General features: G+C 40.0%; 1 protein-coding gene across 2 annotated transcripts in view; it reads left to right on the top strand.

Annotated features, from left to right (window-relative positions):
• PKIB (cAMP-dependent protein kinase inhibitor beta) overlaps nt 1-20,721 on the top strand; it is a 57,039-nt gene extending 36,318 nt beyond the window's left edge. Inside the window, exons 1-3 of one of the 2 annotated variants that reach the window (XM_026844025.1) lie at nt 13,583-13,648; nt 15,224-15,398; nt 19,849-20,721. In XM_026844025.1, coding sequence (XP_026699826.1) covers nt 15,251-15,398; nt 19,849-19,934 — 234 coding nt within the window. In that variant the 5' untranslated portion in view covers nt 13,583-13,648; nt 15,224-15,250 and the 3' untranslated portion in view covers nt 19,935-20,721. Of the gene's footprint in view, nt 1-13,582; nt 13,649-15,223; nt 15,399-19,848 lie in introns of those variants that run through there. The other variant, XM_026844024.1, reaches the window with a different exon arrangement.
• Nucleotides 20,722-25,983: the final 5,262 nt, after the last annotated feature.

Here is a 25,983-nt window from a genome sequence, read left to right on the forward strand (position 1 = left end):
GAGTAAGCATCTTGATTGGTATAATAAATGTGGTTAGATTAAAAACCAAAAAAGACTCTAGATTATATGTTAAAATTTTGTTCTTTGGCCGTGACTGTTAGTGCTTTAGGGAGCTGCCTGCTGAGAAGTACAGAAATGGGTTCCGTTTCTCTGTGGGTGCATCTCTTCCTTCTTCAGAGGGGAAGAAGGATTCATCAAGCAAAACTGTTTATGTGGGTCTTCAAATTTGTCAAATCAGTCCTGTAGAGACACCCATGTCACAGCCAAGTTTCAGGAGCTCTCTGTGACCAAGAGGAGTCTGAGATGGAGCACTGGACACTTAACAGCTCTGACATGAGCACAAATAGCTGCTTGTGCTCAGACCTGGCCATCAGACAGTCCTCACAAATTTGAGTGACTCTCCACAGTTTAGGGGAGAAGTGCTAAAACTTCTAAGGCAGGAACAAATCTTGCTCTTTCTTTTTTCCTATCAGAATAAATGAGCAAGGCTTTTGTGGAAGGATATCTACAGATACTTATTTTCTGTCAGTTCTCCCCTAAACCTCTGTTTCATTGAAGAAATTTGTAGTGGTTTGTTTGATGTTATAAGGAACAGAACGTGAGTGGCCCATAGTTTCAAAATGAATGTAGCATACAGGTCTGTTTAGTGAAAAGTCATGTCTCTTCACCTGCAATCAAGAAAATTTAGAATTATTTCTGCATTTTTTTTTTGAGAAAAAATGCAAGATAAAATATGCAACTGCTTATTTTAGTGAGTCGTAAAAATGTAACAGAGAAGACCAGAGAAAAATGTTTCCCATGAGGCCTGTAGTCTTTTGTAGCTCTTCAAGAACAAGAGGTCATCTGCAGAAAAAAATAAAAAAGAGTCCCCTGAAATCACACCATCTGCAGCTTTTCACCTAGATTCATGCAAGACTCTAAGGAGGAGGTGTAGGCTCTGCTCATCTCCAGTGTTGCGTGGAGTTTAGAAAAAGGGAATCTACCATCTCTAAGGATATGTGCTCATCAGGAAAGCATGGCAAGCATGCTTCTTTTTTTTGACCTTTTGAAAATAATAGGTCTTAATACAGAAGTAAATGCCAGTACATAAAACAAAGAGTAAATGTTTTGAGTACTACAACATCAGCATAACCCCCCAAAGATCTGTACTTTCCACTCAGTATCACTTCCAGGTTTTTGTTTTGAAAAGCTCAGCTCCATGCTTACACAAACAAAACTCCTGTGGAGTTACCATTAAGCAATGAATTAGGTCTGTGGGTTTCTGGGAAAGATGCATCTCTGTAGAATGTGTCCTCCAAAACGGTCTTGGTGTTGATTTCAGTCTGCCTAGAAGCAGAACTATCAGTTTGTAAAAAGATTCTCTCAGTGATTAATGCCTGTCTGTTTTTTTCCTTCTCTCCCTTTCTGTGCTTAATAAGACAAAATGGGGAAAAAAATCCACTTCTGAGCAATTTGTATGGGGAAAAAAAAGAAGATTAATTTACACTGCCAGGTGTCAGGCTGTAATATGATTAAGCTGGCAAAGCTAAAAAAGGAAATGTTCAGAGCTCATAGACATTTTAGAAGAGGTCATTAGCTTAGCAGATGGGAAAATTTTTTTCTGAGCATTCAGCAGTTCCTGAACTCACACAACATACTACACAGGTATGTATACACACTGGCCAAATGCTGTGGAGGCTGCAAAATCCTAAGAGGAGCTTGCAGGGGTGTTATTTCCAACTGAACATAAAATCTGAAGGCTGTAAAATGTCAGCACTGAACAGTAGTTTTTAACCAACTGGAAGTGGTTCTTTCAGGTGCCTCGTTTTTCAGAGTGCCTTCAGTGAGCGAGTGAAATGGCAGATGGGATTAACTCCCCCTCTCCGGGTTGCATTGCTCATTCTTCTGTCTTTCCGCAGGGTGGTTCACATCTGGTGCTGCCTGAGGAAGAGCCTCTGCGGGGATGGTATAGGCTCTTGCTGTGCTCCTCCTGTGGGGTAGAGTGGGAGAGGCTGGATGGGGAGGGGAGCACTGGCACTTTTTCCATGGAGTGAGTGTGTCCTAGGGGTAGTGTGTGAATTTGCTGCTGTAGAAGGCCAGAGAAAGAGGAAAGAAGGCATTTGCTGCCATGGGAGGGTAGGAAGAGAGGAGGTAGGGCCGGTGCTGCATCTTTCAGGGTAAGGGATGGAGGAGTTGAGGTGGAAGATGCCCCGTCTCCTACATGGTAAGTGTGGCTGCCAGAGTTTGACCATCTTGGTCTTGGTGCCAGATGAGAGCGCAAAGGAACCACCTTCCGGTGATAAAGCTGAGAAAGGTCTGGGCTTCCCTGGCCTCCTAACATTTTAGGAAATGACCTGTACCACTGGTGCTGTACACAGGCACTTTCCAGGGTGAGGAAACCCGGTGAGGGTTTGTGTGCTTGCAGGTATGAAAGCAGCAAATGAGAGCTTCAGAGATAATGAAGAACCTAGTGATTAAAGCACTCACCTAATCCATAGTAGGTCAAGATGACTGTCCTCCCACTCTATGCCAGCACCTGACTACAGGCAAACAGCTCTTCGCAGCAGTTGGTGAGCTCTCTCTTGCCTGGACGTAGTACAAAAGTTATATTAAAATTGATGTGATTCAGGAATGGCATGATTCCAACAGACCCCTGTGCAGTGGAAGTGCATATACCTTTACAATGCAAAACAGTTTTCAGTAGGAAAATCCCACCCAATTCTGCTTCAAAGGAAAGCAAAGTAAAAACTTTTCCCTCAGACAGATGTTGCTTGTTGCTTTTGCTGCTTCTTGTGGAAGAATGGCTCTGGTCTGACATCAAAATTAAACCAACCTCTCACTCAGAATATAACGGACTGAATGTTAAAAATAGTAAGGACAAGGAAAAAGAAAGTTGATTCTTAGGCTCCTAAAACCAAAAGATTCAGTGTGTGGACCTCCCAACTAATGTTTGTATGACAAATAAGAACAAGACTTGATAGCTTCTTGATATTTTGGTTTCCATCTCTTCACTTTTCCTTAAGTGTCAGTGGCCCATGTAGATTAAGAAAGTTATATAAAAGTGTTATGCCTAGTGGCATTCCAGCTAAAATAGCTTAAGGGTCCAGCCGTACTTCATTTAAGTCATTTATAAAGAGTACACTTTACTACTTTCTACTCTGTCATTTTTTAAATCGTCCTATACATAATGGTGGTTTTCACAGCCTCATTATCATTTGGGATATAAATACACTATTTTCCATCCTTATTTGAAGCACTTTATCCAGGTGTTTTGATATCGGGGCATGTTTACTGAAGGATCATTTACCCGAATGGAAAAGACTCTTTTAAAACATTCTGCCTTAATTAGAGATCATTTAAATTTAAAATACATTAATTCAGCTGTGTTGAAATTATCTGACTGCCAGTCCAGTACATGCCTTGGAAATGACTGTTCGGTGTTTGTTCTTGAACAACAGATAGGCTGTAATATTTGGAGGTAGGGATTTGCTTCTAGGGTTTACTTTTTTTGAGAGACAATAATTTTCCTCAATTGTCGAGGAAGCTCAGGGAGACCATAAAATAATTTTCTTAGTATATTTTACTAGAATTTTGATCAAAAAATGTCTGTTTTACCAAACTAGTCTATAACTGTGAACCTCTAAGATAGGAAGGCTGTTTTAATGTCCTAGAATGTCCTAGCCTAAGGGCATTGGAGGGTAATAGAGATGATTCATACTTTCATAAAATAGAAGTATATTGAAAGGTTAAAGAAATTAAACCAAATGAATCCCAGGTGTAATTCTACTGACTAGTTTAGGCTTATAACTAGTATGAATTTCACCTATTAGGCCTATTCTCATAGGAAGAAGAGACACTCTGAAATAGCATGAAATTCAGGAAGGTTTATAAATCGCTGTGAAGAATGGTACCCTTTCAGCAGAGACACAAAGGAAACAAATGGAGTCATCTAAAAATAGGAAGGCAGGAGCAAGTGTAGTATTGCAGATAAACCCTTGACCTGAAGTGTAAAATTAATCCCAAATAAGTTGCAAGGAGAAGGGTCTTAGTGTGTACTGTGGCTAATCATATAGCCTATTTGTTCCCATCATTAGTCCTCAAGAGATTGTGGGTTCAGGTTTTTTTTTTTTTTTTTCATTTATTTGAAATTCTGTTTCATCGGTGCTAATCAGTTGAGCAGGGTGTAGCTGGCTCATTCCCAGAAAATGTAAGGACAAGATGCTCTCAGATATTTGTGCCCCAGTGTTCCCTATTCTGTGGAAAATTTTGGTAAGCTTTTCCCACAGTCGCAGAATTTTCTGGCAGAGGAGTAAATCTGAGACTTGCCTTGTTTTGCTTGGTTGTGCCTCTGCATGCATGTAAGTATTCTGCAGTCTCTGTCCATTAAGTTGAAGTCACAGAATTTCTGGTGCAGACAAATAACCAGGGACTGTATTGACAGGTGTCTTATCAGCTGGAGACAACTCTTATCTCCACATCTGAGTGGGAGAAATCTGACCCAGTAATGTGCTGCTCCTGAATGTTCAAGAGCGCATTCCTGTCTGTATGATCAAATTTCAATGGAAGCAACAGAAGCCTTGCAATTAGATAAAGTTAAGTACATGCATAACTGCACGATCAAACTGTAAATCCTATCCCATCTGGGTATGTTTCAGTGAATTGTAATTGATTTAGTTTTGTGGGGGGTTTTTTTTGTATGTTAAAAGTCTATTGTAAATATAATTGGGAAGTCTTGTGAGTCAAGGTCATTTCTCGAATCTCAGTCTGCTTTCTTGGTGAGTCACTACGAGATGGGGCAGATTTTTCTACCTGTAATTTCATTAAAATCAGTAAACAGGACTACTGCCGAGATTGAACAGGTATGCTTTAGAGGATATGACCTGAGTGGAATTGTGTTAGACTAAGCATGATGTATGTCAGAGAATGAAATTAAAATGAAAAATTATTCATTTAATATTGAAGTAATATTGTATCTGAAGTAAAAATATATGCTAAAACATAGATAAAATGCAAATGGAACATACAGAGCAGGGAACTGAGGGTCCAGATTTAAAAAGCAATTTTAGAAGACAGTGCAGAGAAGTCATATAGGATAACTTCTCAAAATGTAACCGTATGTCCTATTGATTTTTCATCTTTGTAAATGTTTACGTCACTGACATATCGAGCACTGCAGTAGGAAGCTTCAGTAACTCATTAAAGGGTGACTTGCAGTTGGGAATTAGTTCCATTTTGTTTGTATTAGACTTTATGTGCCAAATGGCTTTTTTCTGTGCAGACTCAGGGCAAACTGAACCAAAATGATTTCATACAATTTTCCAGCACCTGTGGTGGCCTAAGGACATGGTCAAGACAAAGTTTTTAAGGAGAGAAAATATCTTTTATTTATAAAAATGCCATTGGAAAAACTTTTAGGTAGACCAGCTCTCCTTTAAGCTGAGATGGCTTTATAGGATTATGGTACAGTAGTTCACTTATATTTGCAAAAACAAAACCCTTTTCCTAGCCTCGAAGCAAGTTAATAAAATAATATTTTATTAACTAACTAAATAAACATTTATCGAGTTGAGCAAACACGATTTTCTTTCCAACATCCTATCCAGTGAAGAATGCCAAACAAAGTAGTTTGGATTTCCATAATCATTCATGGATGAGCCAGAAGAATAGTTTAGGAAACCCAGATCATGTGAGGATAGAAGCAACTGAAGCAAGAGACAGAATAAATACTAATGGAGGGAGATAGTTTCGCAGAGCTTCATGATGAAAACAAAGAATGCTGAGACCCTGAGGACCACGTTTGAGTGAAGTGTTGGGGCGATGTCTACAAGATATCTTTGTGGCTCTCAGACTGGTATTTGCTTTTTGTGAATAGGGTGGAAGAGATTCTCTCATCAACAGTAAACACTAGTGAAATAGCTGAAGTTGTCAATTGCTTTACCTTTCAGGCTGGTGCGAATAATAAAAACTTGGAGTTAGATTTACAAACTCACTCATGACAAAGACAAGCTTTGTTGCAGCTTGCCGTCCTAAAGAAAATAAAATTAGCTTGTAGCAGTACATTAGTACTTTGCTCAGTAAAGAGTTGATGGTTAAGCTGATTTTCATTTAAATGCTATATCTAGACCTCTGTGAGTAAGTAGTAATTAATTGCTAAGTTTCACTTCAATTTTTGGTGATTTGGTTTGGTTTGTGCTGGGTTTTGTTGTGTTTGGGTTGTTTTTTTTTTTTTTTAATGTAACAGACTGCTATGAGTAATTCTTCGTCTGGAAATAATGACTTCTCCTTAGCTTTTCTGAAGTGTTCATCAGACATGAACTACATCGTTACAAGACAGAGAGTATCCTTTCCTATCTTCAGATGAAGAAGCACTAAGGGGAGTAACTGCAAAACTGGCTAAACACAAGTATTTCCACATCAGTAAGGTGCGACCGAAGCTAACAAGGGAAGAAGTCCACGGATAGGGTAGGATGCTCTCCAGCTCTGATCTAGGCCATATAAAATAGAGCTCATAGGTTTGAAGGAGGAAGAATCATAGAAATAAGACATGACTGATCTGGTTTTATATATAATTATGGAATGTTATCTGGTCATGACAAAGATAATAAAATCAAAAGTCGGCTTTCTTTTGTATAACTAAAACAATAAAGTGCTTCTGAGAGCTTGTTCTTGCTTTTTAATGGAAATAATCCCATGCTTTGAAGGTTTAGGGATTTAACAAGGTGCCTGCTGCTGTTCACATGCAGTTCCTGCTCACTGCCAGACTGTTGCCACAATCAGCTAGATAAGCACTGGCTTGCGTCCTTTCTGAGTTTGATAATGGCAAGGTAACTCTTTCACCAAACCCACCTCTGCCTTCAGGGAACCCTCTGGAGGTCTGAATATGAAGTAAACAGGGACTTTTCTTCCTGGAAGGGAGCTGCTGGCAGGGCAAAAAAGAGACATGTCTGTTCAGAAGTTCATATTGCAGCTGCTTCTTCTTTTGAGGACTCCAAACAACATCAGTCTGTAAGAGTCCTCACAAGTACTACAAAATTCAGTTAACAAGACATTGTGGCACATGTCATGTTAACAAAATAATTTATTCCCCTAAAAAAAAAAAAAGGAAGAAGTAAACTGTCCTTATATTTCTTGTGCAGACTCCTCAGGTTTCCTACATGTGGGCATATTGGGATAATTACATACAAATTCTTTTAAGCAAAAATAAAAAGCACCTGTTTTACTGCTACCTATAGCTATTTTGCTGCTAGTCCATAGGTTCTTTGTTGTGCTCATCTCTGCACATCCTCCAGCACAGCTGCTATCCTGAAACGCTCCCCAGACTTTACTAAGCCTCTCTTTCTTCTTGCCTCCAATCCGCTTGCCCTGAAAACAAGCTCCTCATTACTGATAATCATTCCTCTTCCTCAGTAAGGCTCCAGAGCTCTCCTTTCTTCCTGTGTCCCTTTAGCTTGCCATGTCATTTCTTTATCTCACATAAAGCCTCTTCCCTGTCATCCTCGTGCTCCTGATTTTCAAGCCTTTGTGCCCACATGTTGCTACCAGCCAACTCATCCTCTTTCTCTGTAACTCCTCTTCTGTAAGCCCTTCCACTTCCAGTCTCCATTCGTGTGAGCCTCCTGTACACACCAGTAGCCTCTGATGAAGTCTGAGCTGGATGGAAACATTCCTAATTCATGTCAGTGAGATATCAAGAAGACTTGGGCCTTCTCCAGTAAGAATTAGGGTACATACGTGTATTAGTTATGTGCATAGGATTATCAGATTCTCATATATCTGCCAAATTGTAAATTAATATTTTCTCAGTTGCATTTTATATTGCTAACATATTGCTAATGGCTTTACTAGAATTCATTGTGTAAGTGGACTCCAGTATGCCACAAGCTGTTTGCTGCCTTAGCTTTTCTCAGTGGTTTTTGCCAGAATAGTTTTCTTCCATAGAGCTGGCAAGCAGAAAACCAAATCTCTCGCTGCTTCTAATAAAGAATACAGTTCTGACATACATGTATGCTGGTTTACATAGCTGTTGACTTGTCTGCTGCAGGAGGAATTTGTGGGATGCTGGGGCAGCAGGTATCACAGTAGAAGAGAAAAAGTCCTTTGATTTTTCCCTAAAGAATTCCCAGTTCAAACACTGCAGAACAAGTCGATTGGAGAGGTTGGAGGATACTCATTTCCTTGTATGCCTTTGGCAATGAGAAAAATTATATGCAAGTTAACTATAATGTTGCAGTTGCAGGGCCTCTGCAAAATCAACCTTAAAAACCACTTCTAAATAATTCCGAAATCACTCCTCAGGTATGTTTCTGTGGGTGGGCAAACTTCTCTTGGATTTCAGGCCAGATGCAAATCTTAAGAAAGGATTTGGTTGAGCTCTGTGACTGAACTCAGAAAGTGAGTATGGGACAGGGGATATTTATACATTTTGCAATAGGAAATGAAAACTCTGTGAGGATGAATGGCCAAAACATGAGGAAGAATTAGTCTGGTTGGTTTGTTTCCATGGAGCTTCATTTCTTATTCCGTAGTAGGGGATGCATTTCATTTCTCTCCAGCATAGCTGATGCATTAAAGTTTCTTCCCTGTTGAATTGTGTTTCCATGAAGTCGACTGAAGCTTATGTCTGTCATTGCTTTTGGTTGCTCAGAGACATTTGGAAAGTGACTTGCTCGCTTGCCTGGTATTGACTGCCTTTAGCTAATGTCACTTCATTTATTACTTGCTGCAGATAACTTCTGATTCAGTTGTCAGTATCATGACCCCTTCTTCTCTTATTTTCTTTCACAACAGAAAAATTGTACCATTACTTAGAACTGCCATTAGTTTTGTAATGTGTTCTTCCGTGCATCAGAGCACTGTGTACACTGAGGGTCAAACACAGCTCACAGTAAAGCTGTTATATTCTGTACGGGGTTGTAGTGGGTGAACCACACCATGGTATCTGTGTGTTCTCCAGAAGTGTAAAATCATAATGACTAATAAGTTACATGACTTTTTTTCTCTTGTCTTTTCCATGAGTATAATATTGGCTTTATGGAAGTGCTAAGAAAAGTCAAATTACCAGTCTGAGGAAGAAAAAAGTCCATCCCATTTCATTTGCATGGAAAGTGGTTTCATGCCATAGATACCTTGTAATGCTGTCATGGCATATTGGCTTATACCAGTCCTTTCAGCTGGAGTATCTATACAAGTGCACACATATGCTTTTTAGGTACTATACGGGAGGCAGGAAAAGTTAAGATATATGTTGCATTTGGAGCTGAAGATTGGTGAGGTTGGTGATGGTCCTTAATACTTAATAAAATTAATTCCCCATCTTCAGCCATTCCTCATGAAAGCATAAACAAGGTTTATCTAGAAACTGCACTTAGCAAGGGGCAAAAGTTGTTAGCTCCTGTCTTTATCCTACAGCTTTGGCCAAGGTTTTCAGATTCTGTGCCCCAAACTGATGAGCATCAGAACAACATGATCAAGATCTTGGACCTTCATTCAGTGCTTCTGAGAGCATGAGGCAGGAAATGAAGGAATGGAGTAATCTTGGTATCCCAGACTGACCAGCTTGGGACTAGGAAAATCATGTATGGAAGCCATTTTTGCACATTATCAGTAAGGATGTTGCCCTGGGTACAAGACTAAGTCACATATCCAGAGCAGATCACACAACATTTGTGTCAAATGCCTGTCTGGCTCTGTATGCTGAAGTGAACCCAAAGTGAAAATCTGATATACAATATACCAAACTTTCAAATATCATACCAAAAATAGCGTGTTATATGTGCTGTAACATCCAGACAGAGAAAGAATATGTAGAAGGACTTAGACATGCTTCTGCACTGTAGATTTACTGGGATGGGATATAATTTAGTTTCCCTATGTGGGAAAACAAGTTAGGAATTTTTCGAAACAATTTAGGAATTTTTCAGAGAACGTGCACTACAGAGGCTATCTCCACTGGTACAGGAAACCTAAATCATCTTTCTAACATGAAATAATAAAAAGAACTCTTGTTTCAACTTTAGTGATGTATTTAAAAAGTGGAAAGCTAACAAATTTACTTTTTTACCTGGTGATTCACTTCTGACTTTTGTATAATTAGTTATATTGCTTCTGTGTATTGAGAAATGTGTGGTCTCTTGTCCGAAGCCCCAAGCAGAATTGAGATTCCTATGTTTGATACAGATATTGTAAAGACCGTTTACTTGTTTTTCTGTGTGCTTCCCAGGACTAGGCTTATGAGTGTGTTATAAATGTAACTGATGTGAAAAAACACATAGAAATTTCTTTTGCAAAAATTGTTACGCAAGTGCCCAGGTTACTCTTAGTTATCATCAATCTCTGGACTGTCTTCTTTAAAAGCATGAATGTTCCTGGCTTTTTTCCTTTTCTATGGGCCAGTAAGACTTCAGGATAAAGCATAAGGATTACATGAGCACGTATAATGAGACCATTCGTATTTTGAGATCTTTGGGAAGAGGAGGCAAAGTCGTGAGGATACAGCTGCTGCAGAAGAGGATGTGAAAGCGTGGCAACTGTGTAGCGAGGAGATGTAGTTTTCATCTCAGCTGCACAGTGGGAAGCACTTAATAAATTTTCTGTACCTACAGGCTTTTGGGGTAAAGGTGCTTGGAGAACACTCATTGCTAACAAGTAAATAAAAATCAACTAAACACAACTAAAAGGACAAAAGTTCTTTCTGAATAAAGTAAGATGCTGAAACTCATTTTACAGTAAGAGTCCATCAAGACACCAAATCAGTTAATCTGGCTCTAAAAGTCCTATTTGGCTATTGTACTTTCCAGGTGTTTGTGAGACGATTTCATGCTTTCCAGTTTGTTCCTTCTAAAGGGCATTCAGAAGGAACAGTGGAAAGTGTAGCTTTCTCTGGTATCACAGGCAGAGACTTTTGTAAGACCTAAAGAAAAGTTTTTGAGAGGAGTGCCTGAGTGGCAAGGAGTGATGTGTTTGGTCTTTCAGTCTCCTGTGTGGAGTTGCAACAATACCAATGTCAGGAATCTTTTGACATTTCCTGAGGAATAGTTTGTCCTTACAAACAGAACAAAATCAGTATTTTGTCTCTGTATAAGACAGTAAAAAAGATCAGAAGAAAAAGGAGCTTTCACAAATACATAAGGTGGTGATTTATCTACTTCCTAACAGATAGATAGGGTGAGGAAGAGACAGCACTGACATTTAATGCGGACCACGGTACCTGCTACAACTGAGCACCGTAAAGCATTTTTTCCCTTGATCCTCCACACAAGTTGTTTCAGGAGACCCGACTTGTTCTTTTCCTTTGTCATTTATTTAAATCTCACCACTTTCTGTGACTCATTTCCCCCCAAGGGTCTGGCTATGCTGCCAACAAAAAAAGATTTAAAGATTAACAAACTAGCTGTCTCAGAGAAAATCCCGCTGGTAGTTTACCTGCCATTGCTTTGTCTGAGGACACTTGAATGTCCAATAGATACAGTAATTGAGTTTTACTTTTGGTTGTAGACAGTTTTCACAAGCAGAGTATTTCCTTCCCCCTTGCACACCTGAGTGGTCTGTTGTGCATTCTGGTTGGTCCAGCAGGGATTTCAGAGGCATATATGAGAATATTGACCTAGTACTCCCAAAACCTTCTTAGTATTATGCCATGGCCCAGTAACGGGCTGAAAGGTTAGTCTTGTGCCATGGAATACTGATGGAATACTAGCTGGGATGACAGTCAAAGCCTTTGGTCTCTTAATTTTAGTAGGTGAGCTTTTCTGGGATGTCCATCTGCCTTCCTGCTGTTGACCTTCTGCAGACAGCCTGCATCCCTGCTCAAATCTGTTCTCCACCCAGTCCCCTTCTGCTTTTGGGTGGCCTTGTTTTTGCTATGGAATAAAGGGAGCCAGGGAAGTACAGAACCTTCTGCTCTGGAAATCTGTCACTGTTCTTTTAGAGATGCACACCATTAATCTGGTGAGCAGTGACATGGGAGAAAAATGTCAACAGTAATTTGGAAGCTGAGAGAAGCAATTGCATGCCGGCACTGGCAAGATGTAAGTATCTTTAACTTGGATAAGGCTACAGCAAAATGAGGTCAGTGAAGCTGAAGGAGATGTTGCCAGTGGGAGGAGTGGAATTGAGAAAATAGGTGCTGTGCACACTGTGATTACTATTTAGTCTCTGAGGAACCATGAAAAATACTACACATAACAGATTCAAGAGGATGCCAAGATAGTTATTTCCTGATGATTATGTTGAAAAAATTAAAGGTAGAAACAGATAAAGAGTGGAGAAACCACATTCTTACTTGGATGTAGGCCTCAGAAAGTAATATTATAAGAGAGCATGAGAATGAAATTGGAGAAGTTCCTTAGAACATTAAAGAATGAAATGCCATTTATCTAAAGTACAGCAGCAAGCTATTTTGAGTATAGTCTGTCATATGTTTGGAGGTAGACTTAAGTTTTGATTTATATGGACCTAAATGAACTAAGGTTTTTATTTTTAATGTCAGTTCTAAGCCTGCTGGGGTAGTCCCTCATCTTTCAAATATACTTAGAGAATATCCTGTGCTAGCACAGTAGGTAGCCCTGAACTTCTGAACTCAGTCTTCTCTGCCTGTAATACCTTAAGTGCAGTATAGAAAAACCAAAGGTGAAAACATAATGGTAACTCCTACGTATATATGGGATGGTGTACTTTTATTATTTTTAGATAGCTACATTTGAGTTATGGCCACTGGACTGATGGATAATGATCAGCTGATTTTCTGTCTGACAAATATTCTAGATTTGTCTCTACATACTTTTTAATGATGTGCATAAATCAAAATTCACGTACGTGAAAGTGTGTGGGACTGTGTCCTCCATCATCTTCCTGGGTTGTCTAGTATAATGCAGTGAAGGGAGATTACATCAGAGGAGAAGATGGGCTGGAGGGGAAGGGAGGGATTTGAAACAAGTGCACATGGTGGGTAAAATGAAACTATACTGCAGAAGTGAGTAGTTTCATATAGCATGAGTTGTAGGGCAGATTTTTTCCATGTAAAAAGTAACCATTTAGGGACCAAACATCCATGCAGGAGAGAAAAGAGAAAAAAAAAACAAGTCCACACAACACGTTTGAGGAAGTTTGTGGTGTGTTTTGATGTTAATGTCATTCTGTAGGTCTTTATGTGAACAGCAGTCAGCTCACAACAGTATTATTGTCTCACCAACTAAATGGCTGAAATGAAAGGGGCAGGAACTGCAGCAACACTCTTATTTTGTCAATGGGAACAAATTTTAACAGATTTACTAAGCAAAAGGAGATCCTGAGTATTTTCTGTTCTGAAGTGTAATTTGCAGTCTCTACTTGCTCTGGTGAGCATGTGGAGAAATATATTTAGGACACCTACAGTTAAGAAAATGTGAACACCCACAAAAACCCATGAGACTGTGTCTGTAAATATGGATTCATTCTTGTCATTTTGATATTTCTTGTCAAGTGCAGCCCTCACCCATTTTAATGAATACATAGTATAATGCTGTATCTAACCGAGAATGTTGATACACATACTTTGTATATTTTCTGGAAGTTGCATTCTTGAATGTCCATGTATAGTTTTTTTTTTATTTTTGCTACTTATAGGAAAGATTTATTTGGACCTGACCTGACTGTTTTCATGCAAGATAGGAACTTTCTGCTAAATCTCCAGGTCAGAATGTTCAGTTACTGACTCTGGTTAAAGAAAGTGGTTTATTTGCATGTTCAAGTCGTCTTTCAGACTTGCAGATTTTACTCATGCCTTTGCTTCTTGCCAAGAAGGATTCACGTCTTTTATTACAAAGTATTTAGAGGTACAAATATGATTAAGAATATATATTCTTGTTGTTGAAGTGACACAGCTGAAAGGCACTTTGAGGGAGAAAAGGAAAATGTTCTTTGTGGTGGAAACACCAGGTCAGCATCAGTAATCAAATTTCTGCCCCTCCCTTCATGCACATCAGCAAATCATGTTAGATCTCTATTTGCCTTGTTTTTTTCTATCCTTGAAATGCGAGTACTGATATTTCCCAACCTTCGCAGAATTTTAGAAATGAGACTGTGGTGCTTTGCTTCCTATGTGAGCAACAATAGAATGATTGAGACTTTCCTTATCCAATTCTTATTCTAAATACAGCCAGTTGTCAACCGAAAGCTTACAGCCTTCCATTAGGTTGGTCCCCAGCCCCATCTGTATCCCTTCCCACGCAAAGCACTGACCATCTTTAAACAAAGAGACAATATTCCTGTTCCCACATTGCACACAGAACTGTGTTCATACAGAGCAAGCAAATATTATTTTTAATTGAACCATTTATGCCTAACTATTAGAAATTACACAGTTACTTATCAGAAATTATTGTGTACAATGCTGGTATAATAGTCTTTTGTGATTTTTAATAATATAGTTGCTAATATCAGTATTTACAGACTATCCGTGTGTGCCACTTGCAGCAAAATATCACTTCTTCCTGCTTCCAGGTGTTCTCACTTAAGCTGGTGCCCACGGCTGTGATCCTGCAAACCCCTCTGTGCCTGATCCAAAGCCCATTTTGGTCAGCAGGAGTTTTCCCATGCAATTGAATGGGCTTTGAGACAGGGATCGAGGCCGCAGAGTGTTTAGTTTGATTGTTTCCAGGATTCAGTTTTTTATTAGATAAAAATCACATGCACAAGCTGAGGTTAAACCATGCTAACAAGGAGCAGAGGAAAACAAATGGTTTGATATCTGCAGCATAAAGAAATTTTATGAAGAGTTTTAGTTTGGTTTTTGAGAGGTATTTTTTGTATAATATGCTTCTCTGTGAAAGGGGTTTGTTCTAACGAGATTCTGAATAAGAATCTAAACAAGATTCATAATAAATATGCTTTGCTTCGTAGAGACAGTATGAAAAAGTAGAGTTTTAGTTCCCTTCTGAGTGGTTGTATGGCAAAACCACTTAAAAAGAGATCAGGTATAAAAAACCCCCATACAAGCGGCTGGGAATTGCTCACCCCATCCACAGGTTCCTTGCAGGTACAGAGCTGTTCACTGTGCTAGTCTGATGTGCAAATGGCAACGTAAGGAAATGCAGAGATTCTTCTTATCTTCTGGGGCACAAATAAAGCTTAAGCACTTGGTATTGAAATATATAGCTTTTAGTAACAAAAGACCTACTGGGCAAAGCCTGTGGCTGTTGTATTGTTGAGCAGGTGATTAACATCCATCCTGGGCTACAGCTGTTTTCTTCTTTTGTTTCATGTGCAGATGTTGCTATGAGGAAAGGAGTCAGCAATGACTGATGTGGAGCCTGTGGTCACAGATTTTGCAGCATCAGGACGGGCAGGCCGCCGGAACGCTTTACCAGATATTCTGGGCTCTCCTGCTGGAGCTGGGACTTCAGACCTGCCACACAAACTGGCTGAGCTCTCCGTTTCAGAAGGTAATGGCTGCACGTTCAAGAAACAGACATATTTATGCAGTCGTCCTTTGCTTTCTCCCTAAGACTTCTGCCACCATGCAGTTTTGATGTCAATACTAATATTTCTTTCTTCATTCAGGATTAAATTCAGCCTTCCAAAGCAGTTACCACTTCTGTTGCCTGATGAGACAAGTTAATTTTAACCCAGACTAAGTCTACCATATCCACCCACAGATTCAGTGTTCAGCAGCCTGGGGAAAGGTGCTGGGAACTGAATTTCAGTTCCCCCGAGGACGAGCAAACACAGTTGCATTGCTGGGCAGCTTGGAAAACCATCACTCCAGCTATAAATTAGGATCTACTTCTGCACTGAGATAATTTAGCACAAGACAGCAAGCTGCACTCTTAATCCAATTACAGCTATCCTAACTCGGGCATATACATTAAGAGTAGGGTTTACAGTGATTTACTCCTGCTAGTAGGCTTTCAGCTTTGCTGAGACCAGTGTCCTATTTTGCCATGTCCTTTTATTTGATAAGGTGCTCTGTTGATTTAGCACAGGTCTAATCAACACCAGCTTTACTATTTGAGTTCTTTTTAGGGGGGATTGAGTTCTTTCAGGAGGATTTTCAGATTCAGGAAGATCTGGTTTCTAATGAAGTGAAAATTTTAGGTTGGTCCTGACATGGGTTGTTGCCCCTACTTTTTTAGGTTCTGATTTGGAAGTAACTTTTTCTTCTCGTGCCCATCACTGTTGGTGCTGTCACAAATGCCACCTCAACTGCTAGCCCCCATCCAGGAGCAGCGATGGTGTGGGTGCAGCACAGCAGGAGACAGGCCTGTGCTGAGGAGTGGAGGGCCCATGAATCCCACCTGAAGTAGAGTATAGGAAGGATTCCCAGGCTCTGGTGATTAATGTTCTGCTGAAGCAATTGCAGGATGTTGTGTTTACAGACTCTTAAAGCACCATGAAGGCCTGGGGGGCGGTTCTGTTGATTACAAGTTGTTGTTGCTTTGGTGGTGTAATTTATATTCATTTGGGGTTCCATAATCTAAACCCAGAGTGGGCCCATGGAAGGACTGCTGGCAGGTAGAAGGAACATTTTCAGGAGGAGTGAGAAGGGACCAAATGACCACATCATGGCTTGAACCTGGGAAAGAGAGGGAAATAAGAATCTGACTGGGTGCTGGAAGGAGGCATTACTTTTGCAAAAGGAAAGCACAAAGATTTATGAAGGAGAGAGTGTGGACATAAAGAAAAATGGGAAAGTCAACAAGGTCAGATAGCCTCAGACTGCAGGGCACTAGTGGGGGAATGGTGAGATTCTTTCTGGAAGAGCAGGTGGGAAGGACAGCGGGCACTGTGTACATTCAAAGTAAAGCTGGGAGCCCTGTGGGTCCAGTTAAAACTCCTTTGTTTCAAAGAGAGATTTTTCCCTAGGAATATGAAAAGTATGTCCCTACAGATTTTATCCTTCTAGTGTGTGTGACTGAAGCACTGGAAATCCATTCCAAAGTGCAGACAGTCACTTAACTTTTAATGCTTTGATTTTCAAATAATACGGGGTTTTTTTACTCCAAATAGCTCTTTTGTCTGGCATGGTCAGGCTCCAGCAGGAGAGAACTGTTTCCCTTATCAAAGCAGAGGCAGATGGGAATTATATTGCTATTAGCGTCAGGAGCTGTAAAAGTGAAGTGACCAGTCCAACCCACTGAAATATTCATTGCTACATTATGTGTAACTAACCTTTGCATTGTTTAGATCAGTGACCCTTGAGGGAGATGTACCATGTTAACCATGTTAAACAAAGCACAGAAGATTACAACAGTTGTACATATGTTCCTTGTCTTTGTTTCCCTTTGGCCACTGGAAAGTTTAGTAGTTAGAAAGAACATACTTTTTAAAGCATGCAAAATTTCTCTCTTGGATCTTTTTTTTTTCCCCTGGATAAAAATAAACATGAAAGAGTGAAAGTCTTGTTAAAAGAAATGTTACAGCACAGCATAAAATAAGTACTTAGCCCTCCAGACAGAATAATCTTCTCCTGGTACCCATCCAATGCATTAAGAAGAAGAAATGAAACACAGCTACAGTAGTTTTAGCAAAATGTACTGATGCTTACAAATACAAGGACCGGCACTGCCAGGATTTGAAGAACAATTAAGAGTATGGGATTATCCTTTGCTTTTGTCATTGACATGCAGCTGTGCCAGAGCTGGCCTGGAAGGAGCAGTTTCTGTTATCAGCAGTTTGCAGTAATGATAAAGGAAATGAATACAGGGTACAGTTAGGTCTATTCTGACTGCTTGGCTGCTTTTTGGGGTTGGGAATTCCACCAAGTATCAGATGAGAATTACAGTTTTGTTGTGTTTTAAGTTAAACTTCTGATGAGACAGCAAGCAAATCAAGGTGAATTCATCAAAATGGAAAGAAAGTTTGGAAGATCAAATATTGTGACAAGGAAACAGTTTGTTTGTGAAATGTTTGGGGCTCTAACAGGCATTTCTTTTTGCCTGTTTCTGGCTTTAACATTAAATTGTTAAAAAAATTAAAGCCATTTCCAGCTCAGAACAAAGAAGCTGGATAAATGAGAAAAGTGGAGAAGACAGAACATGTGGCTATATAAAGTATGCCCTATTTTTTTTCTACTCTGAAAGATTCACTGAAGATTAGGGAAAATGGTGAGAGAACTCTCTCCATCTTGCTTCAAATTTAGCTAATGCTCATTGGATCATACATTTCCTCTCTTCTAAAATACTGTCAGCTGCTGTCATAGTGAAAGGTCAGGAACAGGATGTGCTAATACCTTTTGTTTGGCTTAGAAGAGAAAAAGAGACTTTGCTTTATTCTTTATGAATATACAAGTACCATAGCTGTTTGATATAAATTTCCACGTACTCTGCAAGCTGCATCAAATTAATGTTCTCATGAGATGGACAGGAGAGATTTTGGTGCCAGCTGTTTATCTCAGAGCCTAACTCTGAAATAAAGACCACCTGTATCCTGTCTGATCATCCTCTGATGGTGTGTAAGTTTCGGAGGGGGGAGACTTTCCACTGGTGGTCCAGTGGGAGGCCATACTGGAACCACGTTGAACAGTTGATTGGTGTCACTACTGATCCACAGGCTGAAGAGGAGTCTGCAAGAAGTTTGAGAGCAGAGAGGCTATACTTGGTCTCCCACACTCACTAATCTGTGTTAGGGCACCATTCTGCCAATAACCTTTATTGTTTGCTAAATTTTTCTACGTGACTTTGTGTAACTATCTTGATACACTCAGCAGTTTAGCACCTGTTGCACACCTAAGCACTACCAACTAAGATTAGATTTCTTCTAACAAACTGTTTTCTTCTACCCTGTCTGCAAGACTTCACTAATATTAGACATCCAGATTGCTGCCTCCTTTCCCTCAATGCTGCTGTGCTCCATAATGCGGAATGGTGTCAAATAACTCAGTTTTTAATTTACCACTGTAAAAACTCCAAAGCCTCCAAACCTCTGAGCAGACCTAGAACATCAAGCCACTTCTGCCAAGAACTTTAGGTGATGAATTCTGTACTGTATTATATATTTGCTGTGATATGTAGAGACCAAGATAGATAACTTTTTTGGCTGTGATATTTTACAGCAAGTCTCAGGGCAAATAGCTGAAAAAGTACCCCTTAGTTTACAACTATTACAGTGGAAGACAGTATAGTCAGATATGCAGAGCAGACCTCTCCTTGCCCCCACAAACTATGGGCTGTGCTAGATTTGGGTATACAAACTGTTCTGTTAGCACTGGTAATGCCATGTGGGACTTGAAGGTAGTGTGAAAATTATTATGCTTTGCAAGGAAATCGAGGCAAGAGGAATTCCTGTTTCTCAGTGAGAGAATTTGAGTATCAGAAGCAACAGCATGAAACTCTTCATCTAATGACCCTGCATGCTGGGGAGCTTTTACTTATATTAGTCATGTAAGCATTCAACTCCAACCTATGGAAGAGTGAACTTCCAAATCAGAGTGACAAAATATCCCCTCATCTTGTGGACAGGGTGAATTCTCCTAGGTATTTCTTGGCAGAGGAGGCCAGACAGATAACTGACATGTTCATAAACTGTAATGTTATCTACCCGAAATCACACGATGCTGAGAGGAATGCAGTATTCTAACTTGGCCTTGGAAATTACTCAGGAAAAAAGAATAGCAATGGTAAAAATTTATCTCCAATCTGTTTCTTACAACCAAATGCACATTGATCAGCATGTGCAAGGAGCAGGCAAATTGACACCAGTAGGCAATTGCTTTTGGAAACTGCCTCTGCAAGTTCTTTATGTTCTAGAGTTAATCTCTCTTTCTAAAGCACCCATGAGTTTGGTAATAAAAAAACAATCTGAACAGAAAGGATCCATGATCCCAAATATTTGGCTTCGTTAAAAAAGCTGTGAAAAAGTGTGTGGCATAAATGTTTAATTCTCCCTTTTTTTCAGATGAAGGAGCAGAGGGTGGAGAAGTGCCATCATCCAAAGCCTTGCTGGAAAGTCAAGAGGCGGAAGGAAAAAGCAATGGTTCCTAACACCTAAGGACTGCTGGATTAATGAAACCCATCGACAGACTTTCCAGTTTCCCTGTGTCACCCCTTCTGAAATGTGGTAGCAACTTTAGCAGCACAGACAAGGTTTTGCAACATACTTGTACCTAGATGACATTAACGTGGAACTACCGTTTTTTCTACTATCGTCATTCAAAACCAGTGTTCTACACATCCAAATGGGAGGAGAACTAAAGAATGTATCTCTTGGTCTGGGTTTTCTCATACTTATAGTATTCATCCTAACTAATCTTCCTTGACAGTTTCAATTAATATACTTAGCAGATGTACTCCCAACTAAAGATTGCTTCAAAATAAAAATCCTGTTTCTTAATTTCCCAAAATAGCTTATTTCTGACACAGAGGTGTATTCACTCTCCCCACCTTAAGATGATATTATTAAGTATACATTAGATTAAAGACATCTGTAATTTATCTCATGAGACTTTTTTCCTATTAGGCATATGTAGATGGGTGTGAGAAATAAAAAAAAAGAAGCAATTTTTTTCTCTCCTCCTCCTGTCTCCAAAAGGTTTTGTAAACTACTTAAACACCAGTGTTTATTTTCAAACTCTTTAAACTCTGTTTGACTATGGCAGATCATCTCAGTTCTCACACTCTTAGCAGTCTTGCCACTTCTGTCATTTCTGTTTTCAGGCTGAATATTATAGCTGTTCACATGTGTCTAAAATAAAGTAGCCATGTTTGTAAGTGATTAAATTTGTTTAATCTCACTGTGGAAATTAAATAGCTATCATCTTTTCTGGCTTCAGTTGGTTCCTTGATGTTTCTCTTGTATGACAAGACTTAAAACTCCCATAATACATATTTCTTTTATTTCATTTGGTGTTTTATGCTAACAATTAAGGTGTTTCAGTCATTGTGATTTTTACAAGGATTTTTAAGCAAATGTTTTTCTCTGCTGAAAGATTTTGTTTTGTTATGGAGGTCATGCTCCTGAAAATACTTAGCATTCATTCCCTTATTGTAGGAGACCTTATTATAGATACAGACATGCACCTTTACTGCATCCTGGGGCAGCAGACATTTACGTACTTCTTGAAACCTAACCACACTGACAGTCAAATGCTTCTGTTTGCCTACACAATCTCTCTGCTGGGCTGTAGGCAGGCAGAGGAAGCATCTGTGATGGGTACATTCCATATTTGACTGGTATTCCATCTATAAAGTATTTGTGTCTTTTATAGCTGGCAGAGAGCTTGTAAGAGGCCTCTCTGCACACCTACCATTCCTACTGATCATTTTGCTCACGCACTGTCTTTTAGGGACCATTCAGTAAAGGATTCAGTTTCATCCAACTGAACCAACACTTAGTTCCCTCCACTTACTTGTATTCATTTAACAAGTGCAACATCCCAGAATTACTTTCAGATTTGGAAAGGTAAAATAATTTACTCCACTGGAGCAAAACAGGTGGCTTAAGAAAGGCTGAGGGACTGAACTGGCTGACACTGGAGGACCAGAGTTGAAAACCATGTTGGAGAGGGATTCGGAGCTAACTATATTTGTGTTGCACACTCTTGTTCTGGCTTACAGTCCCATGTTCATATACCAGCCTCCTTTATAGCATCACAGTGCATTAAACTGTTCAATTTTAAGAAGTTAAAATAATCCCGTGGAAATCAAGTAGCTGAAACAGAATTCCTTATATGCTTTAAGTGGAGCATATGCTGAAGTGCTCTTCTGGGTCATGGCCTATATTGAATTCTCTTCTTTCACAGTTGCAGTGCTGGATATATTTAGATTCTTCTTTTACAGAATACAGACACTGAAATTTGGGTTACAGGAATAGATACTTCAGTATTTTGTTAGCCTAAGATGCTTTGAAGTTTTTTACTATTAAAACACCAGTTATGTACCAGCTGAATTTAGCAAATTATTCATGTGATAAACTATAAAAACCATTCCACAGCTATATACACACATAGAATTAACTATTCACAGACGTACAGCTTGGAACTAGTTAGAGTGCTCAACACTGGAAAACTGGTTTTTACTTTGTCCTTCAGCTGTATGAATCTGTCAGTGAGAAAATGCTGCGTAGGAAGAATAATATTAACAGAAAATGAGAGAAACTGCATAAGAACAGGAAGATTTAAAATGCAATGCAATTAAAAGCAAGATGACCATTTTTGATCTATATGTGGGTCACCTGTGGTCCTTATTTGCTTGTGTATTATCTAGTTGCAGATTAACCAAGTTACAGATGCAGAAATACTTCTTTGCCACAAGCATGTACAGTTTGTATCTAAACAATTGCTAGTCTAGGCTACATGAAAGAGATCTTTTGTAGTTAGTTCAGATATGCAAGAGGAATATCTAGTTATGCCCTGGATTTTTTCAGATAAACCTTTCCAGTTCTGAGCCAGCTGCATATTTCTGACCAATTTAAACAGAACCACAAAGAGTGGTTGGTGTGGTAGATATTGTGCCATATAAACTTTGGCCCAGAAGAATTTATTAGTTGTGTCTTACACTTTATTCAACCAGACAGGAGCTAGCCCCTTTAGAGCTGTCTGGGGGTCTCTATGCCATGCTGTCCAGTAGGCTAGGGTTTAGGCAGGCTTACTATCTTAAGCACAGCTAAAATTGGGAAAACTGGTTCGTTTTATTGTTAGTATCTTGAAGATAGGCGGTAGTCCTACTAAACTTAGGCTGACACTTTAAAGAGCAAATGAAGTGCTTCTGAATAAGTTTCACACTGAGCCAGTTTAGTTTGTCCTGTTCCAATCGTTATCCAGGTGATACCACCCTCACATTAGCTCAGCTAGTGGGTAATTGATGACAATGCATTCTCTTAATCCACAGGGTAACCCTGAATCAGCAGACTATTTTAAAACATGCTTAACATTAAATGCAGACTAGTCTCACAGAAGTCAGTAGAACGACTTAGTGCCTAAAATTAGGTACATACTTATAATTACCTTGATAAATTACGGCACCAAATTTCTATTAAGGCTAATCTGGTATTATAATGCATTAATCTCAATTTCCATTCCAGCAAGTGTGACACAAGTAATAGCATCTTTTTCATCAGTTTACAGCACTATCCTGGATTTTTACAGAGCAAAGAAATTCATTTTAGTACCAAGCAAAAAAAAAAAAAAGGTAACTTTTTTGTCTCCAAAGTTTAAAACTTAATGAAGCAATTATTCTTAGCAACTCTGCATATTAAAAAAAAAAACAACAACCAAACAAACAACAAACACACACACACACACACACACCCCAAAACAAACAACAAACACACACACACCCCCCCAACCAGCAAATACCCTTGTAACTACATTGTGCGTATATAATAATTTAGGTACTTTGACTATACAGAAAATTGGCCTCAATCTTTTCATATGTCATTAAGAAGGTACTTTTCTTTGGTCAGCCCTTCATCAGAAGCTTCATGTAAGAGGTGGATGAACATGCTGGGGGGCATCTTTTGTTGCTATAAAACAGGGAAGTTAAATTTGTTATCTGGAATGCAATAAAAGACTGAATAGGTTTTGAGATGGGGGACTGATTATTAGAATGTTTTAATTTGGAGAGATTTAGAGAAGTAATGAAGCATTTTTTAAAATGAAGTTTAGTTGCTATGATTCCTCATACAGCTATCTCCACCTGTGCCATATACCATCATTCTGCTATAATATTGTATAGGCTGAGCTTGGATGGATGAAATGAGTGACAAAGCAGTCGCAAAGTGGTATATTTTAAAAGAAACTTCCAAATCATTGATAGTAAAGCAATGTACAGGACAGATCTAGTTGTCACTGAAGACAAAGATCAGTTTTATGCTAACTACAGTGTGAATTATATCTAACTTTAGTTTTAAGTCATGAATTGCTAATCGTACAGAAAATTTCTCCCAAATCAGAAAGTCCATGAACACGAATGCTTGGAGGCAAGAAGACCAGTCAGTGGAAACATCATGTAATTTTGCACTGTGCAAGACACTGTATTAGTTATATGGACTGATAGTCTGAACCACAATGGGCACTTCTCTGTTGTGCTACTTTCATACAATGGCAATCATGCCAAATAATATAACTGCACTTGGATTAGTTAAAAATGACAATAGAGCAGTGGCTAGAAGAGGTTTAAATTACATTTTACCATCAGTGTTCCAAGTATCCTTTATGTATCACACATACAGAGAGGAATACTTCAAGATGTAACTAACAATTTAGGACTAGTTTGTATTCTTCTCTTTTGTCTGCTGATGCTCTAAGTGTGTGTGATAAAGCCCATGAAAATGAATTGAACTGAGTTTCTGCATGGATTTCTCCTCTGGTTTGGCACAGGTTATATTTGCTGTGCTCAGCAATCATAAACCCCTTAAGCCCCAGACCCACCACCATAGTGCATGTGGGCTCCCCAGGGTCCACACAGCACAAGCCAGTGAGGCTGAGCCCACTGGGGTACCAGGGCACTTGTTCTGAAGTGGTTTGGATAGAAAAAAACCAAGGGTTTAAACTGTCCTGCCATCTAGTGGGATCTAGCCTGCCAGGTAGTTTGTGCAAGTAAGTGGAGGGAGACCTCAAAATGAGCTGGGAGGCAGCTGCCTAAGAGGGGAAGTGCAAAGAGGGTGTGACCAGGCCTGGTGAGAGGTAGTCTGTCTCCCGCTAAACTGAGACTTTCACTTCAAGGGTTTCACTAAGGGTCCACTACCTTGGTGTCTCTGTGTATTCAGAAAGTTGGGCGATCACAGACAAGAGATATCTTGTGTTGCTGGGAGCACTGCTCCAATGGCTTACGTAAACTTGGGAAAATAATGCCAGCTGAAGCCTTCCCACTCCACAGGGCTGCTGTGCTGAGATGTGTGGTGCTTCTTCCTCTTGCCCCTTGCAGCTTACTGCCTCACCCACCCAGTCAGCAGGAGCCATCATCTCTGGTTCAGAGGCCCATGACCTTTCAGTAGAAACTCTCATGCTGCTTGGGCAAAGGAAAAATGACATGCTTGGGCACTAAGGGATGAACTAGCCAAAAGCATTTTCAGCCTGTAAACTCTGTCATAAAACAGGTCTGGCTTGAAGCCTACGCAGCTTTAAACGCCTGCTCTGCGATTTGGGCTAGGGGTACCAACACCACCATAGATGACTGGTTTTAACCTTTTTTAGGGAGAACTCTGTTTCATCTGCCCCACTGAAGCGATTCGACTTTGGATAGTAATTAGCAATAAATGCTGAGATCTGTTATTTCATTATTTTTATTTCCTTGTTCAGCCCAGTGGGTACCAGTTCATATCCCAAGATGGCCGGGAGCAATAGGAGGGCTGAAGGCCCTCACTCTGCCCTCCCTGTGCCTCGTCCTGATGCCAGATCTCTGGATTTTAATACAGTATTTATGACTGATGGAAAATGGGGTTTTTTGGCTGTTGATACAGAGCCTGGGTGCTGTGGGTTTTTTCTGGATTAAACATATATTCAGCAATTGCCTGCACAACATAAAGGCCCCTAATGTGAGGATTTGAACAAACCTTACCAGTGCTTTATTCCTGGGACTCTGCCGTGCAGTGACTGATGCTGTAAATCCACTGCTCATCATACAATGTACAGAAAAGCTAATCTGTGAGAGACTGGTTTAACCTCCCCATATATTTTAATTTTTTCCAGACCCCTTGGGCACGTTTGTAAATGATACATCAGCAGGGTACACAAAAAGAAGGAGCACGTAAACTCCCAGCAGTATTGCAGAAGTCGTTTTCTAGCCATGCACCTAGTTTCCTAAGGGGACAGGAGCTCCTCTTGCCCCAGGGCTCTGCGGGCGGCAGCCGGGCACTTCCCGCCCGGCGGACACAAGATGGCGCCCGAGCCCGCGGCAGGCACACGAAGGCCGAGTCTTCGCCTTCCTCACAGCCTCGCCCCTCTCCGCCCCCAGCCCCCGGGCTCGCATCGCCTCGGAGGTGGCTGAGTTTGGGCTTTCTTCGGTGTCAGCCGTAACATGAAAAAGAGCGGTGACAACGCCCCGGCCGCCCGGCGCGGGCGGGACGAAGGAAAGACGGGGCTCCCCGCCGGCG

The sequence above is a fragment of the Athene cunicularia genome, assembly GCF_003259725.1.
Source record: "Athene cunicularia isolate RWA chromosome 3 unlocalized genomic scaffold, athCun1 chr3_part1, whole genome shotgun sequence".
NCBI classification, from domain to species: Eukaryota; Metazoa; Chordata; class Aves; order Strigiformes; family Strigidae; genus Athene; species Athene cunicularia.